The sequence below is a fragment of the Cavia porcellus genome, unplaced genomic scaffold (assembly GCF_034190915.1).
Source record: "Cavia porcellus strain 051 isolate PalLab524CR breed Dunkin Hartley unplaced genomic scaffold, mCavPor4.1 scaffold_6, whole genome shotgun sequence".
NCBI classification, from domain to species: Eukaryota; Metazoa; Chordata; class Mammalia; order Rodentia; family Caviidae; genus Cavia; species Cavia porcellus.
The window spans coordinates 60,996,262-61,022,419 of record NW_026947489.1 but is presented as its reverse complement, the minus strand read 5'-3'; the positions used below and the strand labels follow the sequence as shown (position 1 = coordinate 61,022,419).

The following is a 26,158-nucleotide window of genomic DNA, read 5'->3' as shown; positions in this document are numbered from 1 at the left end:
CCTAGCGTCACATCCTTGATCCTACATCACAAATCCCAGATCCAGCCACCTCTAAGATCCCACCTATGATGGCATGAGACTTTTTGGGAGGCTATCTATATATAATTCATAAGAACAGGTATTTCAGGCCAACTGTGCCTCTTTGTGTCCTCAAACTACATCTTTTGTAATCATTCTGAATCAGGAAGTGGGACCTCTGTCTTTTTGGTTTCTCAGGCTGAGAGCTTTGTGTTCATCATTGCAAAATAGTCAGGTGTGCTCTTAGAACAGATCCAGAACTCAGTCACTTCTCACACCTCCACTGTGCAGGTCTTAGTAACATCTCTTCTGGGTTGCTGCAGTACATTCTTTTGCCTCTTTGCTTCTGCCTTTGTCCCTTCTAGCTTATTTTCTGTGTAACAGCTAGAATGAGTTTTTGGCACTGTGTCTGGTCATGTCACTCATGCTCAGAAGCCTTGGTGGATTTCTCTCTACACAGAATCAGCTCTAACACATTAGTTACTGTGCATGAAAACCAGCACTGGTACAAGGTCCTGTGTGAGCTGGACTCCTGCTACTCTCTGCCCTTCCTGAGGGGAGTAACTTTGTTCTCTGTGTGTCTTCTTATAAGGATGTATGGTGTCTGGGAGCCCACAGCAGGTAAGTTGGATGAATGCATTTCAGTCAGCCTCTGTCATACATATTAATTTTGTCTTTTGCTTTCTCTGACATGAGCCTTATAATTTACTCCACCTTTTTCTTTTTTTTTTTTTTATATTTTTTAAATTTTATTTTAAAGAGGACAAAAAAACCCAGAATGAAACAAAGCAAATTAGAACAGGAAAACGCAAGCAAAGCAGCACTTCACAACAAAACAACTGGACATCAACAGTAGCTAACATAATGTCTCTTTTCTTTGACATAGTTGAGCATATCTTCACATACAATAATATCAAACATAACAATATAGTAAAAAAACATTCAAAATGAAAGCATTACAGGACTTCAAAACCAAATAACAGGAAATGAACAATGGCTGCTATAATATCTCATTTTCTTCAAAAAATTTGTCTGTAACATCACACATAATAAAACCAAATAAAACACAGCAGGATAGAACCAATCAAACTGAAGAACAAAAGCATGGTAGGATTTCAAAACAAGATGATAGTAAATCAGCAATACCTACCACAATGTCTTGTTTTCTTCAAAATAGCGTTCATACCATCTCACATAATAAAATCAAACAAAACAAAATAAAATCAGATCAATGAATGAAAGCATTATAAGATTGCAAAACAATATAATAGGAAACCATGATTACCATAATATTTCCCATTATATTCAAAATAGCCCTTACCATCTGAAAGCATAAAATCTAACAAAAGACAGAACAAAGCCAAACCTAATAAAACTGTGTAAACAATGCAAGAGTTCAAGATAAGACAATAAGAAATTGACAGTAGTTTCTACCTTTCCCTCCCTTTGCTCTTTTTTTAAACATTTTATTTAAGGAAAGACTAAACAAAACAGAAAATGGGTAGAAATAATACATACTTTTAAAGAAAGAATAAAACAGAAATGACTAGTTGATATTTACGTATTGTCTTTTTACAAATAGTTATTCAAGATACAAAAGTGGAACATACAAAGTGGGGTTTCAAACAGCAAGACTGCAACCAGTTCTGTTCAACAAAAAAATCACTCCGAGCAAAGAATAATAGTATTGCTGGGTTTCACATTATGATAGACCTGGATCAGCACTGGATACTGTAGTGTCTTTTTCCTCAAAGTATTTGTTCATTTCATCATGTGTCATAAGATCAGTCCTCATAAACTGTTTATTGGTTCTACGCATGCATAAATCTTAACATATTTCTGTCCTTTCTATTTTAGAGGGAAGAACAAAACAAAGCAAGACAAAACAGAACATATTCCTATAAACACATGAAATGAAAAAGACATATAAGACCGCTGTACAAGGAGTTCTACCATGGTTATTGTGTTGTCTCTTGTTATCTTCAATAAAATTGGCTATATCATCAAACATAGTATAATTCAATATATCAGTACGTTAACAGTATTAATAAAAACACACTTTTGTATGTAGTATAAAACCTCAAAAACAGGTAGTAATCAAGCCAGAATGGATATTGAAGTGAGTCTTGTCATCTTCAGTGTAATTGCCTAAACTTTCAGACCTGATACTATCAATCATATAAGTTTTTCATTTTTTTCCCCCTTTTTATCGGTACCGGGGATCGAACTCACGACTGCCTGCTTACAAGGCAGGCGCTTATGCCGCTGAGCTAAATCCTCAGCCCCAATCATATAAGTTTTGAATAAAATCTGTCAATACCAAGCAGCAATCAAACAACTAGATTTAACTAAGATCAGTCATGATAAAGCAGTATAAGTCATACAGGGCTCCAAATTAGGTTAATAGAAAATTAAAAATGATTACTGTGCTGTATCCTAGTGTTTTTGGGATAGCTGTCTGTGCCCTCAAATCTAATGCAAGTAGACAAACTGGTACAGAATAAAATCTAAGCAGAGTGGTGCGAGTAATATGGGTTTTAATTCTTGACACACTATTAACAGTATCTTCTGCCATCTTTTTTTTTTTTTTTTTTTTTTTGTCTTTCTCATTTTTATCGGTACCAGGGATCGAACTCACAACTGCCTGCTTGCAAGGCAGGCACTTACGCCGCTGAGCTAAATCCCTGGCCCCCTTGCCATCTTTTTAAAGATCATTCCTCCCCTTTCACATTCCCAGGGTGCACCGCGTATTTTTGGGTCTCATCTAGACCCTCGGTTTTAAATTGGCGGGGGGGGGGGCAATCTGCTATTTACCTAAGTGACTTCGAACCTTCTCCCTCCTGGACTTGATCTGTAATTATATTCCTTTACCTATTAAAGCTTGTCTTTCCAACCTATCCACAAATACTGGTCTAGTTGCCCCTGTTACTCTCTGGCTCCTTGTCCCATAGAGCACTGTTTTCCCATATTCGATTTTCAGTCCATATACCCTTTTCCGGTTAATTATATTTCCTATAAAGAGCATCTCAGTGAACCCTATCTCTTGATCTACTCTACCTGTGATTCTCCTTTTTTTAAAATTTAGTGTATCAAGACCATCTATATTAGAGATTATATCAACCTTATCTGTCTCATTTCTGTTATGCTCTTTGTTGGCCATTAGTTGTCTGCTTGTCTTCTTCATTCTACTTTCTGTTCCTGGAATCCTGGTACTTTTCTCTCTCTCTAGAATGCCCTACAGTATTCTCTGCCGAGTTGGATTGGTGGTAGCAAGTTTCCCCAGTTCGTCTTTGTCTTGGAAGGATCTTGTTTCTCCATTAATTTCTAGAGATAGTTTTGTAGGGTATATCAATCTGGGCTGGAGGTTATTTTCTTTCAGGACTTGGAATATTTCTCTCCAAGCTCTTCTTGACTTGATGGTTTGTGTTGAGAAGTCTGCCATAATTCTGATGGGCCTTCCTTTATAGGTGATCTGTTTCTTATCTCTAATAGCTTTTAATATTCTGTTCTTACATAGAATTTCTGGGATCTTGATTATTATATGCCTGGGTGTGGCTCTGTTTTGGTTTAGGTGGTTAGAGTTTTGTATGCCTCATATATCTGAATATCATTTCCTTTTCCTATATTTGGGAAGTTTTCCTTAATTATTTCTGTGAATAGCCTTTGTAGTTCCTTTGTTTGTACCCCTGCTTCTTCTTCATTCACATTCTTTATTCTCAAGTTATAGATCCTCTTGTCATCTTCTAGCCTTTGTATTGATATTTCTTGTTTCCTTGTTATTTTAAAAAAGTTTTTCCTTTCATAATCCTACATTGCAAACCTGTCCTCCAGTTTGAATAATCTTTTTTTTTTTTTTGTCTTTTTTTGAGACAGGGTCTTGCTATGCAATTCAGTTGGCCTTAAGCTCACTTTGTAGCCTAGGCTGGTCTCGAACTTGCAATGATCCTCCTGCCTCAGCCTCCCAAGTGCTGGAATTACAGGCGTGAGCCACCATGCCTGGCTCCAGTTTGGATAATCTATCCTTAGTTTCTTTCAAGCAGTTTTGCCAGCTTTCAATGGAGTTTTTAATTTCCTGGTAATCTGAATCTGCTTCATGTATTCTATATTTTCTTTATATTCTTCATCAAATGGTTCTCTCCTTTGTGTTCTTCCATTCTTCTATCTGTGTCTTCTTGAGAGGTGATTAGCATTTCTTTTATTAATCTGTTTATATCTTACTTTACTTGGTTAAATATTTCACTTTTGAACTTGTCTATGAGGTCCTGAAAATATTTCTTTATGTCCATTAATGCTGTGTCTGATATTGCATGTTTGCTGTCCTCAATCTCTTTTGTATTTACCTTTCTTGGATCTATGTTCTCAGGGTTGGGGGCTGGGGGCTTTTTCTCATCGCTTCCTCTTCTCGTATTTTTTGTTTCTTCCATACAGGCATATAAAGAAGGCCCCAATCTCTTTTTTTGGTTGATTCTGGTTCTTCTGAAGTGCGCTGCCTAGGTGACCCTGCCTATTCCAGTGTGCAATTGAAGTGCAAATAGGGAGGGCATATGTTGGCCCCTTCCCTCTGGGTCAGCCCACCTGCCGAGGCCTTCACCATGCCTTAGTGTGCGCAGCATGTAGGGAAATGGTCTGGGACACCCTACTGGTTCCCAACCTGGAGGTGACCCAGGCCAGGCACATCTCACCAATCCCATTTGGGAAGGAAACAACTGACTGAAGTCTCTGCAGTACCTTGTTTCTGCCAGTCCTGCCGGCTTCCAAGATGTCCTTCCGTTTCCCATTGAAAGGTTTTATTCCTGACACTCACCGAGGGTCAATGCAGGTCCCCTACTGGCTCCACTCTCCCTTGGTTTCGCTGATCCCGACCTCAATGCCTCCGCACCCTAGCCGGATTGTGGCTCTGGCCAGTCGAAGCAGTGGAAACCCAGGCAGTTCGCTGAGTCACAGCCGCTCAAGTTTGAGCACACCAGCCAGTGTACTTCTCTGGTTCGCTGCTCCGTTTTGCCTTTACATCTCCTCACCAAGGTCTTCAGGCTTGCCCGCCACCAGCTTCTCTGTGCCCATGTATCTCCGGGTTCCAACAGTGAGAGCACCACCAGCTACCGCCTTCTTCTGTTCAAGTTTTTCTTTTTAAAAATTCTTCCTGTGGGCTTCAGTTCTCACTTTAGTTTCTTCTGGGTCAAGGGGAGCTATGTCTTTCCTGCTTTTCCTTCTCCAGAATGCTATATTCCAGCATCTGGGCTATTTCTCTCAGAGAGGTTTTTTAGTTTGCTGCTTACTGTTCCGCCATCTTCCCAGACCAGTATTTTTTTCTACTCCATCTTTTTCTGCTCCTTCTTCTTTCTCTATTGCTCTTTGGCCCTCCTCAGACTTCCTTTCCACTTTAGACCATTTCCCCCATATCCTCAGTTTTTTTTAGAAGCCTCCTGCCCACTTTCTTTCTGTACCAACAACTGAATACTGTCCTAACAAATCCTTAGGCTTTCCGAGCAAGTGGTCTCGAATGCTCTTGGCTCTGGTCACTGTCACTGTTGTCTTCTGTCATTCTCCCATGTGTGCTCTGAGAATCTTGACAGCTGGCTCATAGACTTGCCTCCATTCTTGCTAGAGGGGAAGGGGCCAGCTAATCATTTGGCAGCTGATTTCATTGTGTAGAGAGTGTTTACTTCCTGGATCCAGAGTCTTTCTCAGTCATAAGGTCACCAGCTCATCATCAGAAATCCACACTTAAGTGCCTCTGGGTTGTGTATTTGAGTCTTTGAAAATTTTTTCCCATGATCCACAAGCTGTAGTAAGCTTTTATTTTATTATATGTGGTCTTTTACTGTAAGATTTTCTGTTCTTTAATCAATTCTGCTTTGCTATTCTTTAACCTATCCTGTTTTGTCCAGATCTGACAGAAACGAAATGAGACTTAAATACCATGAAATGAGACTTAAATACCTATCCTGTTTTGTCCAGACATGATAGAAATGAAGTGAGACTTAAATACCATGATTTAAAAATGGGCAGAGGATCTGACTAAACATTTCTCAAAAGACATAGAAGTAGCTAACAGGTATAGGAAAATGTATTTGACATAATTCATAATATGCAGAATGAGATGCCACCTCACACCTGTTAGAATGACTGTTATCAAAAAGTAAAAGTACTGGTGAAGATGTAGAGGAAGGGAGCTTTTGTCTTTTGTTGGGACTATAAATGAGTTCAGCCATTATGGAAAACAATGCAGAGGTTCTCTCACCTCCCCCAAATCAAAAACAGAACTAGCAAATGATCCACTTGTCCCACTACTGGGTACATCCAAAGGAAATAAATCAATGTGACATCTGCACTCAACTGTTTACTGTAACAGTGTTCAATCTAGAGTCCATTAGTGGCTAATGGATAAAGAAAACAATGCAAATGTCCATTAGTGGGTAAATGAGTAAAGAAAATGTAAGTTTATACAATGAAATGCTCTCCAGTCTTAAAAAAATGAGGCACTCTCTTTTGCAACAATACAGATGAATCTGTAGAATATTATTCTAAGTTAAATAAGCCAGGCACACAAGACAAATGTGGTATAGTCTCATTTCTGTGTGGAATCTAACAAAGTTGAACTGCTAGAATAGAGAACAGAATGACAGGTGTTGTCAGAGGCTAGAGTGCGAACCAAAGGATGGAGTAGAGACTAGACAAAGGATATAACATTTCATTGAAGCAGGGTAGTAAGTTCAAGAGCTCTATTGTGAAATTACAGCTAATGATGTATGATATTTTGAAAAAAAATTAGATTTTAAGTGTTCTCATCACAGAAAAAGATAAGTATGTGGTATAATATGCATATTAATTGTTAATTAGCTAATTGAACCATTCCAGGATGTGTGCATAGCTCAGAACGTCATATTGTATATAGTAAGTATATACAGTTTTTGCTTGTCAATTTTAAAAATGGAATTTAATTTTAATTTACTATTTTGCAAGATCCTTCGTTCAACTTCTGTTTATTTTGATATTGTGATATATATATTGAAAAATGATTGTATTCTCCTCCTGGCTGATTTGTGATACTTTTTAAATTTTTATGGTATGGTATCTATTTCATTCATCTGTTTTTGGTGTTAGCATACTAAATGCTACTGAGGCTTTTAGTATATGTTTCAGTATTTAGTCGGGGTAGTGTTTTCTCACTGACTTAATTTTTATTTTTATTTCTTTATTTCTTATTTATTGGTACTGGGGATTGAACTCATGACCTTGTGCTTACCAAGTAGGCACTTACTTTGCTGAGCTAAATCCCCAGCCATTCATTGGCTTTATTTTCAAAATTTTTCGTGATGTTTTGGTTCTTTACACCTCTATGTAATTTTGAAAAACCTTTAATCAAGTTATAAAAAGAAAAATCTCCATTGGGTTTTTAAAAAATTTTTCCTAGGAGAGTATTAAACTGGGCTAATTGATGAGTTCAGTAAATTAATATTTATCAAAACTTACTTTTTAATAGTTTAAATTCTTTTTTACTGTGAATAACAATGATGTATCTTCTGTTAGAAAAAACAAAAATGTAAATGATCTGTTAAATTTGTTTTGTTTCAGATATGTTTTCTTCTTTTTGCCATTCTCTATGTTGTTTCCTACTTTATCATCAGAAGATACAAGAGAAAATCAGGCAAGTAGACACATTTTAGTTAAAACTTTTATTACAGTGCCTTATGACGTAGACACAGTATAGGGACTATGTCAGTGTCCTTTAGAGTGGCGGGTATTGAGTATGCTGGATTGAAATCAACAGGATGCCTGGTACTAAGCACACTAAAAATAACTTTCCAGATTATTTGACTTCTCATAGGGTCACCCTCTTACTGCAGTGTCCTTGTTTATCACAATTCTTATGTCCAACTAAGAATAGTGCTGGGCTACGTAGTATCTGGGAAATTCCAGAGCTTATAAAGATAGTCAGTTCCTTGTGACTGGCTCTGGCTTTTGCCCCCACACTCCCTTTTCTGACTACTAGACTATTTTTTTTTTTTTTTTTGGTCTTTTTTCGTTTTTATCGGTACCAGGGATCGAACTCACGACTGCCTGCTTACAAGGCAGGTGCTTATGCCGCTGAGCTAAATCCCCAGCCCCTAGACTATTTTTTCTTTCTTTATAGTAGTGTAGAATTTACAGTCTTCATAATGATCTTGATATTCATTATATACTATACTTTCATTATTTTGTGTTATCCTGACTTAGCTAGAAAGACCTTTTTTTCCCTTTCCCTCCTCCCTCTCCTCTTCCCTTTTCTTTCTTGTATTTTGTTTCTTTGTTTTTTTTTTTTTTTTACTTCTGTCTGTCTCTCTCTTTTTCTTTGATTTTTTGAGACTGTTTTTCTGTGTATTTGCTTGGCCTTGAGCTTACTGTGTAGCTCTGACTTGCCTTAGATTCACAGTGATACTCTTGCTTCAGTCTCCTGAGTTTATTCTTTTTGAAGAATGAATTTTGTACTGATTAATTAACAGATTTTTTAGGCCAGTGTTTAATAAGAATCAAAGTATTGTCTTTTACCATCTTTAATGCAAGCTATTTTTTAAGAAATCAGAAAATTTTTTACCTATGATACTGAGCTGGTAGTAGATGCTATATGATGCTTAAAGAGTCCATGTATTATGGATTTTTTTTTGCAATTATGCTATTACTTTTAACTACTATCAAACTTTTGAGACGAATGAGATACTTCTTGCTCTATTGGATCACTTTAATATTGTTATTTAGCTTTATGGGTACAGTACTATCTGAGTTTTGTAATTTCTCAAAATTTTGAACATATGCAGATCCAAACTATTTTAAAAGATATTTTAGTGTAATTTCATACACTAAAGGCACAGAAAGGGAGGCAGAGAGTGAATGAACAGAAATCCATTGTGTTAGGGATAAGTGGGGATGATGAACAGGAATATTGGAGATTTATAGGTTATTTTTATTTATTTATTTATTTTTTGTAATTTTTATTTTAAACAGAATAAAACCAAGCAAAATAAAACAGAATAAAGCCAATCAAAACAAAACAGTGTAATTGATACAGGACTTCAAAATAATAGGAAATAAAACAATGGTTACTATAATGCTTCTTGTTATCTTCAAAATAGCTGCCCAGACAAAACAGAATAAAACCCATCCAAACAAAACAATGAAAATGATATAGGACTTCAATATAATAGGGAATTAACAATGGCTACCACCTTCAGGAGAGCCCACATATATGCTACATTGGTTATTTTCTGAATAGATGATCAGACTACTGGCTTTATGCCTGCAGTCAGTGAAACACTAAACACTATGTCTTGGTTACTTTTGTCTGGTTGCTGGGACAAAACAGCATACACTCAAAAATGAAGGAAGGAAAGGTTTATTCAGCTCACTCTGCAGATTTTAGTCTATAATCAGTTGCCTCTAAAGCAGGGGAGTGTGGCACTGGGGCAACACTTTAACGCAGCAGCCAGAGCAAAAGAGGGAAACAAACCTCTTCTCCTCCCTTTTAGGGTACACAGGCCACCACCCCTGCTCCAGGGCAGGTGTAGCACTCACAAAATGTCTGTGTATCCTCTTGCCAGGATGAAGATATTTACAAAGTAAGGATCCTGGCTCCCTGCTGAGTCTATTAGTTAAACTTCTAAATTTCTCAAGTTGATACAGTGTATCAACCATAACATACTACAAGCCTTAAGTTATGTTTTACCTTAGTAGCTATCATTGCAGCCTGTGTTTCTCTGGATCAACTGGTCGCTAACAGGGGTAGGTTGCTAACAGGGGTAGGTTGCTAACAGGGGTAGGTCGCTAACAGGGGTAGGTCGCTAACAGGGGTAGGTCGCTAACAGGAGTAGGTCGCTAACAGGGCTAGGGTATGGGTGGAGGTAGAGATGGTGGGGTGGGCCTGGCTCCTCTTGTCTCCTAGCCTACAGGTCAGAGGGGGCTGGCATCTGATTCTCTCCCTAGCAGCCTGTGCATGGTGCCGACTCACAGGGAGGTCTTGGTTTCTTGTTTTTCTTCCCTGCAGTCCACAAATGCCACTGACTCATGGGAAGAGGCTGACATCTGGTTCTCTACCCAGTGGCCCATGCATGGGTACGCTATTTATTTATTTTTTTATGAGATGATTTTTATGGTAATCCAGGAGTGGTGAGAGTGAGGACCCTGGATCTACTTGGTAGAGTGTTGGTAGTAGCATTGAAGTTGATATGGAAATGTTAAAATAGTCTTTCAAATTTAACAGTTGATTGAGCTCTGGGCACAGCAGCATAAAAACTGTGTCCATGTTTTGTGGGCTTTGGTTGTAAGACTTATGGGAAGCCAGTAATTAGAGATGGGCTCTAGATTAGCAACATCATTGGCATTGTGGCAAGAGGATACCCCGAAGTCCATGACCTCAGGAGAGAACCTGTGCAGGAGGTGTGTGAGGGACAGGAAGTGCAGGAGGGGCCCAGTGTACTTTTCAGTATTGTAATTTTTCAAAGACTCTTTGGCTGGTGAGATTCTGTGGGAGGCAAAATAGATAGTGGCTAATAGGTCTGCAAGAGGAAGAAGGAAGAAGAATATCAGAGGAAGCTGTGTTTCCTAAGAGAGATACAGAACACTTGGTATTTTCCTGTCTGTGCCTTAAAAAATAGTTCTGAATTATTGAAGCAGTAGTATTTAAGGTAGTTTAGGATGTTCAAGAGAACCTCATTTTTACCTTTACTAACGACAAACTCAATTTAAAGAAAGCTACAGATTTTATAGGAAAAACTTGTTGGATATTAGCAGAAAATTTCATTCAGTAGCAATTTTCCCTTAGTATGTTTAACTGTATATTTTATATGGTACTAAGGTTCAACTGAGTTTTATTTTCTTGACTCAAAATTTGAACAAATTTAATTTATATTTGGTAATCAGGACTTTTAAAAAAAATCTTCATTCTCTAATCCTAGCCAGCCTTTTACATAACAGTATAAGGAAATGAGTCTCCAAGTAATCAAAGTCATAGTAATTGTTTTGGATTCAAAGAGAGTCACTGGAGTTGTCTCTCACACCATCCTACCAGATTTAATGATATTGAATTTGAGATCTTTGCTTAAGTAAACACAATGCTCTTTAAAAGTCTTTTCCATTAAACTAATTGCTTTTTAAAGTTTATATTTTGATACATTTTAAAATAAATTAGTGAAACATTTTACTGGAGGATAAAAGAATATTAATATTGTAAATATTTTTGCAGATGAACAAGAAGATGAAGATGCCATAGTCAACAGAATTTCGTATGTATCCTCAAATTCTTCTGTTTCTGTTTCAGAAGTCAGATTCTGAAAACTCAATTCTAAGTTTTGGACAGAAATATGAACAAGTTTCCAATGATTTTATCAATCTTAATCGTTTTTTTTTGGTACTGGAGATCGAATTCATGATCTTGTGCTTGCCAAGCAGGCGCTTATGCTGCTGAGCTAAGTCCCCAGTCCCTGTTAATCTTAAGGAGCACGTTATAAGCAAATAAGCATGTATAATTGAGGATTGTCTCCTTTTAAAATTTACATAGTTAAGGAGATGTTAGTTTTATTTCTGGAGGCATTAATAAAAAAAATGGACTTGTGCTTGGGAACATTGCTGGGTTTAAAGAGGAAAACTGTGCTGTTTGAGTTGTCAGCTGAGAAGGCTGTGCTGTAGTGAACAGGAGTAGAGGTAGATTAAAAAGAGCCTTATCCCATGAGCCACTGGAGAAGTCATGGATCTAATGCTCCATTTCCTCATGTGTAGCTCTTATAAGCAGTGCACTCCCCTATAACCTGCCAGGTGGCCATCAAAGTAATGAAGCTCATACTGACGCAGTACACGTTTACCAGTTGTCCCAGGAGTGCTTGTTGTGGCAGAAGGATTGTTTCAGAAACATGTGCTGTACTTAGTTGTCATGTCCCTTTAGTTTCCCTCAGGTGTGAATGCTCCCTCTGTACTTTTTAGACTTTGCTAACCATGACACTACCCAAGGGTACTGGTCAGTTGTTTAGTTTTTATCTGATGTTTCTTCCTGCTTACCTTCAGATGATGTCTCTTTTGCAGAGGGGAGAGGTGAGAAGCTGAGGAAAGGGGTAGAGAAACAAACAAACAAACAAGATCCCATGTGCTTACACACACACACACACATACAGACCCAGGATGGAGTAAGAGTTGGCCAGAAAGACAAGTGAGGTACTGATAAGAGAAATGAGGTACTGAAAAGTGCTGTAGGGGATGCTGATATATACGTTTACTTTTTTATTATGTTACTTTTTTGATTGCTGAGACAAAATAACCCAACACTCAAAAGTTAAGGGACAAAAGGTTTATTCGCCCCCAATTCGTAAAAGGTTCAGTCCAAAGCTGGCTGGCTGTGAGGCAGGGTGGCATAGCAGAGGGCATCACAGAAGACATACAGCAGCAGCAATAAATGATGAACTGTGACTACAGCTCTTCCTGTCCCTTCTATGATACCAGGGCTACTCAGCTGGGGTTAGGGTGTAGCACTCACTCCTTAACCCTGACATCACACTGTGAATCAATCCCAGTATCACATCTCTGATCCTAGCAGCTCAAGTGCTAATGCAGCCACTTCCAAAAAGCCCCATCATTGACTGCACGAGGCTGTAGGGGGACATCTGGCTACACACCATGACAGTGAAAGAGCTGTAGGAACACCAAAGGATGCAGGAACGGTCTCGTGACATAGGACTCCATCTGTAAGAAAGCTGCAGAATAGAGACATCAGTCACAGGCAGACTAGTGGCACTGTGCTGAGGGAGAAGGGATTTGAGGAATGGTTGCTTCATGATTTTTATTTGGTGGTGATAAAATGTTTGTGGAACTGGAAAGGATTAGCAATTTACAGTCTTGTGAAAGCACTAGACACCACGAATTGTTCACCTAAAGATAGTAAATGGTATGTGTTGTGAATTTCACCTCAGTGCGAAAATAAATAGCTGCAGACAATAAATGACTTGAATAAATTTGTCTTAATTCATCACTGAAATATGAATATAAACATCCTATCAATTAGATTTGATCATTTGTATTATTTTAAGTGCCCTTTGGAGGTTGGATAAGAAACAGAAACAGTTGCAAGTTCAGTCTGGCTATTCTTGTTCCATAGGTTTAAAATAGGCACAAACTTTGGTGTTTTAAATTAGGATTATTCAGGCTTGGTGGTGCATGCCTGTAATCCCAGCATTTGGGAGACTGAGGCAAATGAACCTGAACTGCAAGGGAGACCTTGCCACAAACAAACAAACAAACAAGCAAATAAACAAATGAGCAATGCTAGGATTAGGGCATTTTAGTTTTGTTTATAGCACTGTGACATTTGTGTACATTCTTTTTTTTTTTTTTTTTTTTTTTGTCTTTTTCGTTTTCATCGGTACCAGGGATCGAACTCACGATTGCCTGCTTTCAGTGCAGGTGCTTATGCCACTGAGCTAAATCCCCAGCCCCATGGACATGTAGGTGATCATGATTCCTCTATATAAATTGCTGCTCCAATAACAATAACAATGCATTGCTGTCATTTAGAGGGAAGCTTCCTGGAGAGGAGTCACTCTAGACAGAAAGTGCGGTGCCTCACCTAGGCGGGGCCTTTGGGTACTAGGGAGAGTCCCTGTGAGGTGTTGGCATCACAGTGGGCTGAGGATGGGGCCATGGTGAGGGGAGACCCGGCTTGGTGGGAAGGGTGGGGATCACCTGAGCGGGAGGCGTGTGTCTGTGTGAGGTTGAGGCAGTGTGGGAGGTGATTCATTAGCTGTGGGGTGGAGGGTGCATTCATTAAAGAGAATGGGCACCAGGTACCATCAGGGGAGAGAGAGGGAGCAAAGATACTGGGTTATGGGTTCAAAATGTGCATGTCAGCACACACCTGGAGAGTTACAGGGCTCGACATAGAAACAAGTGTGAGTATGTGTGCGTGTCACACAACAGAGCACACCTGTGCTGCTGGCTCTGGCCGGTGCTCTGCAGCACTTGCAGGGGAAGGTTTCTGGTGGCACCCAGAGCTTCCTGCCCAAACACAGCCTTCCACGGAATGGAACAGGCTTCTCAGAGGAGAGGCCAATTCAGGGCTGCAGAAGGGGAAGGCCCAGCCTCATTCATTGTGCCTGGTGGTACAGAACACACGTGAGTGCTTGAAGAATGATGGGGCTATGTTGAAGGGAAGCTGAATCCTAAGGACTCGCATGCCAAACTGGGGACACCTTGAACATCAGAATAAAGGAGAATTATAAGGAATTGCAACCCATTGGATATAGTAAAACAATATTGAGTCTATATTAATGAAATTGATAAATGGAAAGTTTGACAAAAAGAGGCTATTTTGCTCATTTTAAACTTCCCTTTTCACAGAATACTGATTTTTTTTTTTTTTTTTGAGACAGGGTCTCATTGTGCAGTTCAGCTGGCTTTGAACTTAGTCTGTAGCCCAGGCTGACCTCCAACTGGCAGTGATCCTCCTGCCTCAGCCTCCTGACTGCTGAAATTGCAGGCATGTGCCACTATGCCCAGCTTCACAGAATCATTAAAGGTGGCTTTAGAGTGGAAGTGTTGGCCAGGGGTCAGCAGGGCATGTAGTAACCCTGAGCCACCTGCAGGCCTGCTGGGAGGAGCTGAAGCAGTGTTTCTGTGGTGTGCCTGCCTGGTGGATATGTCTGTCTCCACATTTCCTAACTGAGGTCCTCATTTCCCCTTCGCTTTGCTCCACTGGGGCTCTCTGCCTATCAAAGACATCATTCTGTTTCTGGATCCGACATGAAGCCTTGGAGTTACCCTGTCTTTCTGTTTCTTCCTCCTTTTCCCTTTCCAGCTCCAGGCCAGGAGTCCTGTTTCTCTCCATGACTGCCACAGTGGCCCAAGCCCTCTGCACTGTCCTTTCTGAGGATTTAGATAGCCCCCAGATTGCACCCCTCCTCTGCTCAGAGCTCTGCAGGGGCCTCATGGCACTCAGAGAAGGCCACAGTGCTCATGGTTGCCCAAGGGATTGCTCGATCTTCCCCGTGACCATCTGGCCCTTTTTTGTGTCAAGTCTAACCAGCTGCGAGCTAAATGTGCTTTCAACCTGTTTGATCAGTGTGTCTTTTGTCAGCGGTCCCATTCTCTCATCTCGGTTTTGTTTTTGCTTTGTTTTTTTTCTAACTCTTAACTTTTTGGTGGGCCTTGGTCTGACTGCTATATTTCTTAATGAATCCGTGTGTCCTTCTTCCCATTTCCAGTCCTCATTAGCATGCTGTATTTTTCTGTAGCACTAACAGCCTTTATTATACACTCACACATTTAATATTTATTTTTGTCTAACTTTTCCTCTACTGTAGGCCCTGCAAGAGCAAGAACATTTGGTTGTATTGTTCATCATTCTTATCTGCCCCCAGCAGTCTTGGAACAGAGTCAAGGACTCCATGGACACCTGCTTGGTCAATGAGCACCACCAAAGACTCTCTGAGTCAGGGTCTCTGGTGTGCATACTTGCAGAAGTCCCAGAGGTGATTCTGATGTGCTAGTGGTTGCCCCACAGTGGTCTTGATGGGGTGCTGGGTACTCCGTGGGTGTTCTCATGATCTCACTGGTGAAGAAACACTGATTGATAGTGAGGGATTGGGAGGCTGACTTACACATACAGCATGTGTTCAGTGATTAGCTAGGAAACACCAACCTTTTACAGGTGAGTAGAGTCTCACAGCAAACTGTTAGGACAGAGGCAATTTTGCAGAAGTTGGGGAAAGAATTTCAAGGAGGAAACAGTGCTTGTAACCTTGAAATACTGTAGAAGGTGAGGTTCAGATTATGCCTGAAGAGTGTCTGATGGCTCTGATCACAAGGAGAGCCTTCTCATCACTATGGTGAGAGCAGAAATCCTATTGCAGTGGGTTAAAATAAGACATTGACATGGAAGTAAGATATGATGTGTGTCTTAGTTACTTTTTATTCATTGCTGAGACAAAAATACCTGAAGCCCAAAGTTGGGAAAGGAAAGGTTTATTTCTTACAGTTTTTGGAGGTTTCAGTCCATACTCAGTTGGCTCCGAGGCAGGTTGGCATGGCAGAGCCACAGTTCATGGTGGTTGCAAACAGCAAGGCGGAAACCAGCAAGAGAGAGCAAGACACGCCTTCTTCCTGCCATTACATCACATCCTGGCTCCACCCCTATGTGGCTGTAGCACTGACACTGTCAGTCCAAGCACTATACAGTGAACCAATCACAGATGCATAATGTAAATGCATGAGGCCTGGGGGCAAATGACATAAACCATGACATTCCACCCCTGGCCCCCAGGACTCACGTACATCTTTTATACAAAAGACATTTAGTCCACCTCCAAGAGTTGCCAAAGTCCTAACAGTTTCAACATTGCTGAAAAGTCCAAGTCCCAAGTTTCCTCCAAGATCTGTGGCAAACTCTTAACCCCCTGTATACATGAAACAAGCTTAAACATTTCTGAAGTGCAAAGGCACAAGATAAACATTACCATTCCAAAAGTTACAAACAGGGGAATATAAAGCATTGGAAACAAAGCAAGTCCAACATCCACCAGGATGAACATTAAGTTTTAGAGTTTTATGCTCAGCATCTGAAGCAATCTAGTTGTAAGCTCTATAAGGCTTGGAGGCACTGCCAGGGATGTCAGCTCCCGCAGCTTCTCTCTTAAATCCTCTCTGCTCACTTGCAGCTTTCCTTGGAAGATCAACGTTCCTGGCTTTTCCAAACTTCTGGGGTCTCCACTGCACCTTTGGCTTCACCCTTATATCTTTACAAACTGCCCTCTCAGGGGCACACTGCTTGACCTTCCAGGCCCTTTACAATCGAGGTGGAAACCATCTTACCCTCAGAATTTGTGCGTTCTCCTTGCACCTAAAATTAGCACCATGTGGATGCCACCAACATTTGTTGCCAGCTGTAGCAGTAGCCAGGCTTTTCTCTCTCTTGGCTGTAAGGGTCGATTGCCTGGATCGTTGGGCTCTGTGAACCTGATTGTGAAGAAAAGCTTCTCTGTGTTGCTGCCATTCTGGAACCTCATATGGCCTCTGTTGCCATTCTGGAACTCTGCAGCTTTCTCCTCTGAGCAAATTCTTTCACTTTTTTCAGTTTTGAGGCTGCAAAGGGTAGAGACCCACTTCCTGGAATGCCGAGGCCATATTTCTTATCTCTCTGTTTCTCCTCAGCAATCAAAGTCTCAACTCTGTCTTTACAATCCACAGCTTTCCTAGAATTTTCCTTCTGGCCAAATTCACAGTATTGTAAATTATCCTGTTGGGCTCTTAGCTCTTGATTTGCAACATAAATCTGGCTAAAAACCGGCAACAATAGCCATGCCACAGCCTCAACATTTGACTGCTTTGAAATTTACTTTTCCAGGTTAATCAGTCTATTCCCCTTAGTCTCAGTCTCAGGCAAAGTCCATACTCAGTTGGCTCCAAGGCAGGATGGCATGGCAGAGCTGCAGTTCATGGCAGCTGCAAACAGCAAGGGAGAAACCGGCAAGAGAGAGAGAAACACCTTCTTCCTGCCATTACATCACATCCTGGCTCCAAGCCTAGGCCAGTGTAGCACTGACACCATCAATCCAAATGCTAGGCAATGAACCAATCACAAATGCACAATGCAAATGCATGAGGCCTGGGGACCACAGACATAAACCATGAACTAAGAGAAATTAGTAGTATAACTATCTTAACTACTATCTGTCTATCTATCTATCTGTCTATATATTTGCTTTTCCCATCTCCCTTTCCTCCTTCCCCCATCCCAGTTTCTCTTTCCTTTTGAACAGTTTCTTCTCACTTTACAATATCTTTTGTACATTTTGGATCTTATTTACTCTTTCAATTTCTCATACTAGGGAGACAATACAATGTTTGCACATGAGGGTCTGGTTTATTTTACTTATGAGTATGGTCTCAAGTTGCCTCCATTTACCTATAAAAGCCTCCAGTTTTATCCTTTTTATGACTGAGTAGTATTTCACTGTATAAAAGACCACACGTTTTTTATTGAGTCCCCATTTGGGTTGTTTCCAAAATCTAGCTATTATAAATTGTGCTGCTATAAACATGGGTGCACATATATCTCTGTGGTACAGTGTTTTTAAATCTGGGAAAATGCCCAGAAGGGAAATAACTGGGTTGAATGGGACCTCTAATTCTAGATTTTTGAGGAATCTCCACACTGATTTCTACAGTGATTGTCCACACTCCTACTAACTGTGGAGAAGGGTTCCTTTTCCCCCCACAGCCTCTCCAGCATTTGTTATTGGTTGATTTCTTGATAGTAGCCATTCTTTTCAGGGTGACATCAAGTCTCACTGTTGTTTTAATTTGCATCTCTTTGGACCAGTGAAGTTGAACATTTTTTCATATATTTATTTGCTGTTTATATTTCTTATCTGAGAAACTTGTGCTCATCTCAGATGTCCATTTTTGAATTGGGTCTTTAAATTTGGGAGGCCTAATTTTTTTTGAGTTCTTTATATGTCTTTGATAATAATTCTTTGAGGAATAAAAAATTTTTTCCCCCATATTGTGGGTTTTCTCTTCACTCTTTGCAAAGATGCTGTGTAGAATGATCTGGAAATGATGGGTGTGTTTGCACCAGTTGCGTCCCACAGCTAAGGGCTGGCTCAAGTTAGCTCATGGAGATGAGAGGAGGGCCTACCTTGTGTGTTGGATTGGGGTGAGTCACAAGTGTCAGGTTTGGAAAGGCACTTTTGATTTTGTACCACCACAGTGACAGAAGTTACATTGCTCTGAAGGTATACTTTTTATAAGATACTGCTTCTCTTTAGAAGGTGATGTTTCTGCAGCTCCCTTTCCTCTTCTGAGAGGGCACTTTTCTGGCTGTACTGATAGCCTTTTAAACTTAGGGCCATGTGTTAAGCACCCTCTGCTAGTGTTAACTCTATTGTGTGAGCCTTTTCTGAATGGCTCTTCTCATAGCTACTGGGGGCAGCAGATACAACTTTCTGATCTTCACAATAACTAAAGAAGAACAGATTCTAGTAGGGTCTTTTTTTTGCTGAAAAAAGCAAGCATTATAGTTACGGTAACCATGTATTTATTGTTTTCTGGTCACTCGTGACTTTGGTCCATATGCTAACTCCTTTCATCCCAATTTTTGACTGGGAAACTGTTGGCCTTTGTTGCCAGGTGTGTGTGAAAGTGAAGAGGAACTGATTTACAGAGGGCAGCAAGAAAGTAAAAGCCGAGGAGTGCTTCACAGGGCAGAGGGCATTAGAGGTCTGCTGGAAATCTGTATGTGATTTTGCCTTGTGGCGTATATGGAGAGTGCTCTAGGGAGAGAGCAGCCTGTGCAGAGAGGTGTTTGACCTTGAAGTTGCATTTGATGTGTAGGACATGAAATAAGTGTGCACTGAAATTTGTCCCGGCCAGTGGAGACTGGAAAGGATACTAGGAGAGCAGTCCAGGACCTGGAGTGGTGGGAGTTTGCATTTGGTTCTGGCTTTGGCATTGGAAGCAATGATAGTGATCTGAACAGTGTCATTTGCTTGGAGAAGCTTGCTGAGACCACCGCCAGAGCTGGGCCTGCACCCGATGCAAGGGCCTGGCCACTAGCTTTTTCAGGACAGTGTCATCTACTCAGCAGGACTGATTCATAATGCTTCCTTGTTTTTGAACGCAGAAGGCTTCCCAGTCATTTTGACTTTTCTATAGGAATACACTTCTGTTCATTGCCACAAGATGGCGTGGGCCTCAAAGTTACTCCAGCAGTTTGGGATGGTTAGTACAATTTTTCCCCTCCTGCTCTTCCTTAGATTTTCTTACATTACTTTTACATTTTTCCAAAACCTAGTGGAATGTATATTAAGGTTTTACCTTTAAACTTAGTGAAATTTTCTTTGCCATTTTATTCTTTTATTGTTTTTTTAAAAATTAAAATGTATTATAACATTTTAAATATTTCAGAAAGGTATAACTGAGGAAGTGAAACCCCCTTATTGTCCCACTGTCCTGTGGTTTGGACTGTTACAAGATAATGCTGAATTTTTTTGTGCTCTTTTCTTAATTATATACATGTTTAAGGGAGTAGGGGGGGCATGTTTTATGTTTATTGCCCATGTTTTTTCTTCAGTTTGGTTTGTCTTATTTGAGATATTTTTTCATATTTGAACTACCTTATTTTAAAAGTGACAAAAGTAGCATTGTTAGTATTGTTTTAATATTACCATATTGTTAGCAGCTCCGTGCCATTTGCCACTGTTATTTAACCTTCACTCCTTTTAACTGCTAACTGGCCAATGGCTTCCCTTCAGCACCTCCCTATAGCCAAGTTATTTATTTAAAGGAAGAATTTTTTTTTTTTTTTTACTGGTACCAGGGATCGAACTCATGACCACGCACTTGCAAGGCAGGAGCTTATGCCGCTGAGCTAAATCCCTAGCCCCCATAAAGGAAGAATTTTTTAATCAACAATTTTATCTTTTTAAATATTTGAATGGTAAAATAATAAATGATTTTTTATATCTTCATTTTGATCATTTGTAGTTCTTTTAACATGTATTAATTGTACATATTAATGGTGTTCAGTGTGATAGTTCAATATATGTAAAGTATACATGGATCCAGTTGGGTAGTTGGCATTTTCCTTTCCTTGTCATGAAGTAACCATTTCAAATCTGTTGTCCCTACTGCTTTCACAAGTGTTTCTCTGTCTGAAGCAGTTGTTGCAATGTTGTCACCTACCTTGTTAAGTTGCCCACTCAGTGCAACTGTGGAATACACACTTAGGTGAGGAGTACACCACTGCTACAGCAATCTACAGATTGCATGGAGAGCCGTGCCTTCAGCATGCATGCTTTCAGCACATGTGTCTTCTAGTCTCTTTGTCAGAGTTAATGGCTTTGTCTTGGGGTAGGAGGGTGAGAGTATACACACTTAACTCCCTGATTACATCTGACCCTTGTCTCCCATCAGCGTATATTTAATGACATTCTAATATGCTTTTTTAATTAAAAATTGGAAGAGTTCATGCTCTTTGCTCTTTTCATGTCTACTGCTTTTCTGGGTGCAATGATCATGGCTTTTCTCTCTTCCAGGTTGTTTCTGAGCACCTTCACTCTCGCCGTGTCAGCTGGGGCTGTGTTGCTTTTACCCTTCTCAATAATCAGCAATGAAATCCTGCTGTCTTTTCCTCAGAACTACTATATTCAGTGGCTGAATGGCTCCCTGATTCATGGTTAGTATATGTTGCTTAATGCTATGATTCATATTTTAACTTTTTTACTGCACTATATTTTTTTATTTTTTCTGTTTTTAGTTTCTGCTTTTCTCTTGTTGCTAGGACAGAATACTGATGCCCAAAAATTATGGAAGTGAAGGTTTATTTAGCTCACAGTTTGTGGAGGTTTCAGTCCATAATCAGCTGGCTCCAAGGCAGGGTGGCATAGCACTGGGTAACACTTCAGGGTAGCAGAAGACAGCAAAAGCAGAAAGAGCAAAAAGAAAGGAAGGGCAAGCCTCTTTTTGTCCCTTATATTGTAAACAGGCTATGCCCCTTGGGTGAGAGTAGCACTCATACCATCTTCTTGCCCCTCTTATGCACAGGCTGAGGTTGTTAACAAAGTAAGGACATTGGCCCTCTGCTGAGTCAGTTAAACTTTTGACCTTTTCAAATTGACACAATGAATAATATCCTAGAGAGGTAACTAACTGTCCTTTATACCTAGGATGAAGAGCTGCTGAGTTACTTAGTTAAGCTTTTAGACTCCTCAAGTTCACACAGTGTATCAACCATAACCCTTTCCTTCATAGTTTGCAACTCCCTCCAGTAAACTTTGGGGACCCTTAGTAGAGTGAGAAAATTGGATTTGACTATTCCTGTTGTTAGTTATGAAAAACTTTTCTCTTTCACTTCATCAAGAAGTAGTTTTTAGATTTACTATAGTATTAACAATACATTTTCATACAAATACTTAGAGAATTCTGTTTATGTCAGAAAACCGCATTCTTCATTGAAGACCTGGAAAACCAGAGGCCATAGTTCCTATTATGTTTTCTATTAGATTCCTTCATCTCTTAAAATATGTAATAAAAGAGAAAAACATCACTTCATCAAGTACAGACATTAAGATTTAAGAAAAATAACAGCTGACTTTGTGTGGATGAGATTTGTTGCTTTGAAGCCAAGTAGACCTGGACTCCAGCTTTGGCTCAGCCATTCTGTGACAGACTGGGAAGTCATCTGTTACTGTCTGTATCAGTTAGGGTCATCTACTAAAGGAACAGACTTAATATAATATGTATAAAAGGTTTCCTATATAGGCTTACAGTGACCACCTGCAGAGTCAGGTAACGAAGAATGCAGGAAGACTGTCTGCATTCTGAAGGCCCTGGATCCCATGAGAAGTGTAAGGCCTGAAGCTCACTGCAGAGTCCCATGCAAGTTCCTGTGAGGAACTGGAGGGTCTGCACTGCAGGCCTGGGAGCAGATGTCCAAAGACGATAGTGCAGACCGGAGCTCCTCTGAAGAAGCAGAAGTGAGACTTCCCGCTTTCCCTTTCATTCCATGCAGGCTGCAAACTTTTTTATTGATTGGTACACCCACACCTAGGTTGATCTTCTGTTTTCAGTATGTCTGTCATCTAGATACTGTGCTAAACCAATCAGCAGGGTGTTTTTCACTCAAGTTGACTATAATTAACTATCACACTGTCTGACTTCAGTTTCTGTTCTCTTAGGATCAGTAAAACTCACTTTGCTGGTTTGTTTCTAGGAATAATCTAATATAAATATCTCTTAATAGGTATTTAGTAAGTGGTAGCTAGTATCATATTTATCTAGACTGGGATGGTTTTTTTGTTCTGAAAAATTTTACTATTTTTTATGTATTAATTTAGTTTGTATATACTGAACCCTTCTTATTTAGAACATACTGGCATAATTTTTTTTATAACTATCTGTTAGCATTGATTATAGCTTTCAGGATTTTTATATCTTCCTTGTTCATCTTTCCCATACTGTCTCCATTTTTTTAGTGTTGATTTTTTGTTAGTTACTATACATATTAGTTACTATACATGTCATTTTATTAGTGTCATTAGTTATTGGTGTTATTAGTGTTAATCATTAATTTTATTACAGATGCATAATTTGACAGGTGAATTAGGTACTATTTTATTTATTAATATTATTATTATTATTATGATTATTATTTTGGTTCCAGGGATTGAACTCATGAGTGTGCGCTTGCAAGGCAGGCGCTTATGCCACTGAGCTAAATCCCCAGCCCTAGATTCTTTTTTAAAAAACATTAAAGACAGGTGACAATATCAGGGGATTTCATTTCTGCATATTTTCATATGGATCCAACTCTTTTTTCTCCATATTGATGAAGAAACATTTTGTTATGAATCAAGACAATCTTGAAAAATAGTTCTAGTATTTGATATGTATATATTTTAATTCTTTTATGCCATTTTATTTATTTATTTATTTATTTATTTTTTGTCTTTTTCGTTTTTGTCGGTACCAGGGATTGAACCCACGACTGCCTGCTTCCAAGGCAGGCGCTTATGCCGCTGAGCTAAATCCCCAGCCCCTTTTATGCCATTTTAAAAGGAAAGTTTGTGCTAATTTTTTCTTCTTTGAGTTAAAGAAAATGTCCTCCTTTAATAATACTTAGCTAACTTCCCATTTGACTTAAAAAAATATATCAATAGTATCTTATTTCTGCTCAGTTTGCAGTGGAGGTCATTGTATTTGGAATTCCAGCATTGACATAAAGAAGTGGAGGAGCCTGCCTGTGTGGTTTGGCCAGGTTGTGAAAATCTTTACTGCCAAGATACTGATGTATCTTGTCTTTAGATGATGCATGTTCTCGATATAATAATCCAAAAGAACAGGGTAAAATTTCAGGGATTGCAGTTGTGGGTGAGGCAAGAATGAATTTCATGTCTTCTGTTTGAGAAGTGCAGAATGTATTTTCGTGGGTGACACGCCTTACGCTCTTCCCTCTGTTGCTGGGACTGTGGTCCTGCAGGTTAAGCACAACAGCAGCAGCACCAGCCATTCCACTGTTTCTGTCCTGATTGTGGAAGTAATATGTGCTCATTATGGGGAATGTAGAATATGCTAAAATGTACAAAGTCTACTCTTCAGTGTACATTGTGAGTGTTACATAGCACATACAGTTTACATAGTGAATGTTTTCCATGCTGGTCAATGTTCTTTGAAAACATTTCAGTGGCTGTAACATGAGCCTGGCGCATATATATATCAACCTAGGGACCTTCAGAGGCTATCTGATTGATCTGAGGAGTGGGACTGTTTAGTCTTCCAGTGACTTAGTAATGAATTTTTTTTCAGATCTGAAGTAGACAGTGGCTGAGTTGTACCTGGATACTGAGTGGCTTCCTTGTCTTTGTGGAACACTTTACTTAACTATCCTTCTGTTTTGAATACCTAGAGGGCTTTCCACTTACAATTATGACTTGGGTTCTGGTAATTTCCTTAGATGGTAATTAGGATGAAAATTATCAGGCTAATGAATATTTGTGCCAAAATATTTGCTAGAACTACCAGTTTATATTCTAACCGAAGATAAAGGTGCCTTTTGACTTTATCACAAACTCAAGAACATTCAGTATTAATATCTTTAAAATCTTTGTGAACTGTATGGATGAAAAGTAGTTTCTCATCATTTTAATTTTTAGAAATTTTTAGTGTGTGATTGGACATTTTAATTTTGTTTTGAAAAAGATATAAAAGACCTATTACATATATGTATAAATGTGTATTACATATATCTACACACATATAGGTATATTACATATATCTATATATATGTCCATTATCTCTTACATGTATAATCAGCTTTCCCTCCAACTTCTGTAAATGCTTTTCTAGTTGTTATTTTGCATTTTAATTTTATTTACTCTTTTTATTTCTTCAGAAGTTTTATATTTTTATGTTGTTTGGTCTTTTCTTTGTTTGGTTTGCCTAATTGTCTTTGTGTTTAGAAGATCCTTTCATAACTGAGACATGATAGAAACTCACTTTTTTCTCTTCTTTGTAATGGTTTTATTTACTCTTTTTTTTTTTTTTTCTTTTTTTACGGTACTGGGGATCGAACTCACGACCGCCTGCTTGCAAGGCAGGTGCTTATGCTGCTGAGCTAAATCCCCAGCCCCATTTTATTTACTCTTAACTGTTTAATACATCCGAAGTTTATATGTGTAACTAACTTTTCTTTCATCCCTTTCCCAAAGTTAGATTATCGTCCTAGTACTTTCAGTTGAATATTTCTTCTTTTTTCTACTGTTCTTTATGCTGTATTTTTTAGTTAGTAAATTATTACATTAGAGTTTGTTTCAAGTGAATAGTTTTTAGTGTCAGATCTGGGTTTGAAATTCAGCACAATATTTTATTAGCAGCAACTTTCAGCAGTTTTTTTCTGTCAGTCTTTTATGTATGCATATAATAAAGCCTAGTTGTCAGGATTTTTATATGGAGTGAATACAATGTATATGTAGTGTCCAGTTCCTGTCTAGTCTAATGCCTGGTCTAGAGGAAGCAAGAAACAAATACTGGGTCTCACTTCCTGTCCCTTACCATTGGTTTGTCTGTCTGTAGCTATGCCCATGGCAATATTGGTTTAAACACTGTAGTTCTGTAGTATGTTTTAGGTGTTAAGTTTTAAGAAGTTAACCCCTTATTTGAAAGTTTTCATTAAGTAATACATATATTCTAATACATTCTATCTCTGTTGTATGCAATCTGGAGACATGATGATGCTAAGGAAATTTGTTCTTGTTTCTTATAAATACAGCCCTAACATACATACACATACATGTGCATGTGTATGTATTTGTCAGTGTTTAAAGAAAGACATGTTTGAGTTGGAAATTTGGAAACCCCGAATCGTAGTTGGCAGGTTGATCTCAGCAGTGGCTATATCCTGGTTGGCTCCATTGTGTGGAAGTCCATGTTAGTGAGCCCATGTTTACCCTCCATTTCTGCCACCATGGCTACTTTGTTCATCAGCCCACTAGATGATGATGGGCTAACTGGGGAAGGAAGTTACTGGTGTCTATAGTCCTCTTGTCATTTTGGGTCATCCTGTCTTCTTGGCTATTAAGATCCTCCTCTGTGAAGGGAAGTATCCCTTGGTGAGCATTTACATGGAACACAA

General features: G+C 39.2%; 1 protein-coding gene across 4 annotated transcripts in view; it reads left to right on the top strand.

The window, feature by feature from the left end:
- The window catches only part of Lmbr1 (limb development membrane protein 1), a 142,922-nt gene that overhangs the window by 18,283 nt on the left and 98,481 nt on the right, over window positions 1-26,158 (top strand). The window contains exons 2-5 of one of the 4 annotated variants that reach the window (XM_063250834.1): window positions 7,594-7,666; window positions 10,037-10,104; window positions 11,234-11,273; window positions 21,066-21,205. In XM_063250834.1, coding sequence (XP_063106904.1) covers window positions 7,596-7,666; window positions 10,037-10,104; window positions 11,234-11,273; window positions 21,066-21,205 — 319 coding nt within the window. In that variant the 5' untranslated portion in view covers window positions 7,594-7,595. Of the gene's footprint in view, window positions 1-7,593; window positions 7,667-10,036; window positions 10,105-11,233; window positions 11,274-21,065; window positions 21,206-26,158 lie in introns of those variants that run through there. The other 3 variants (XM_003469463.5, XM_063250835.1, XM_063250836.1) reach the window with 3 other exon arrangements.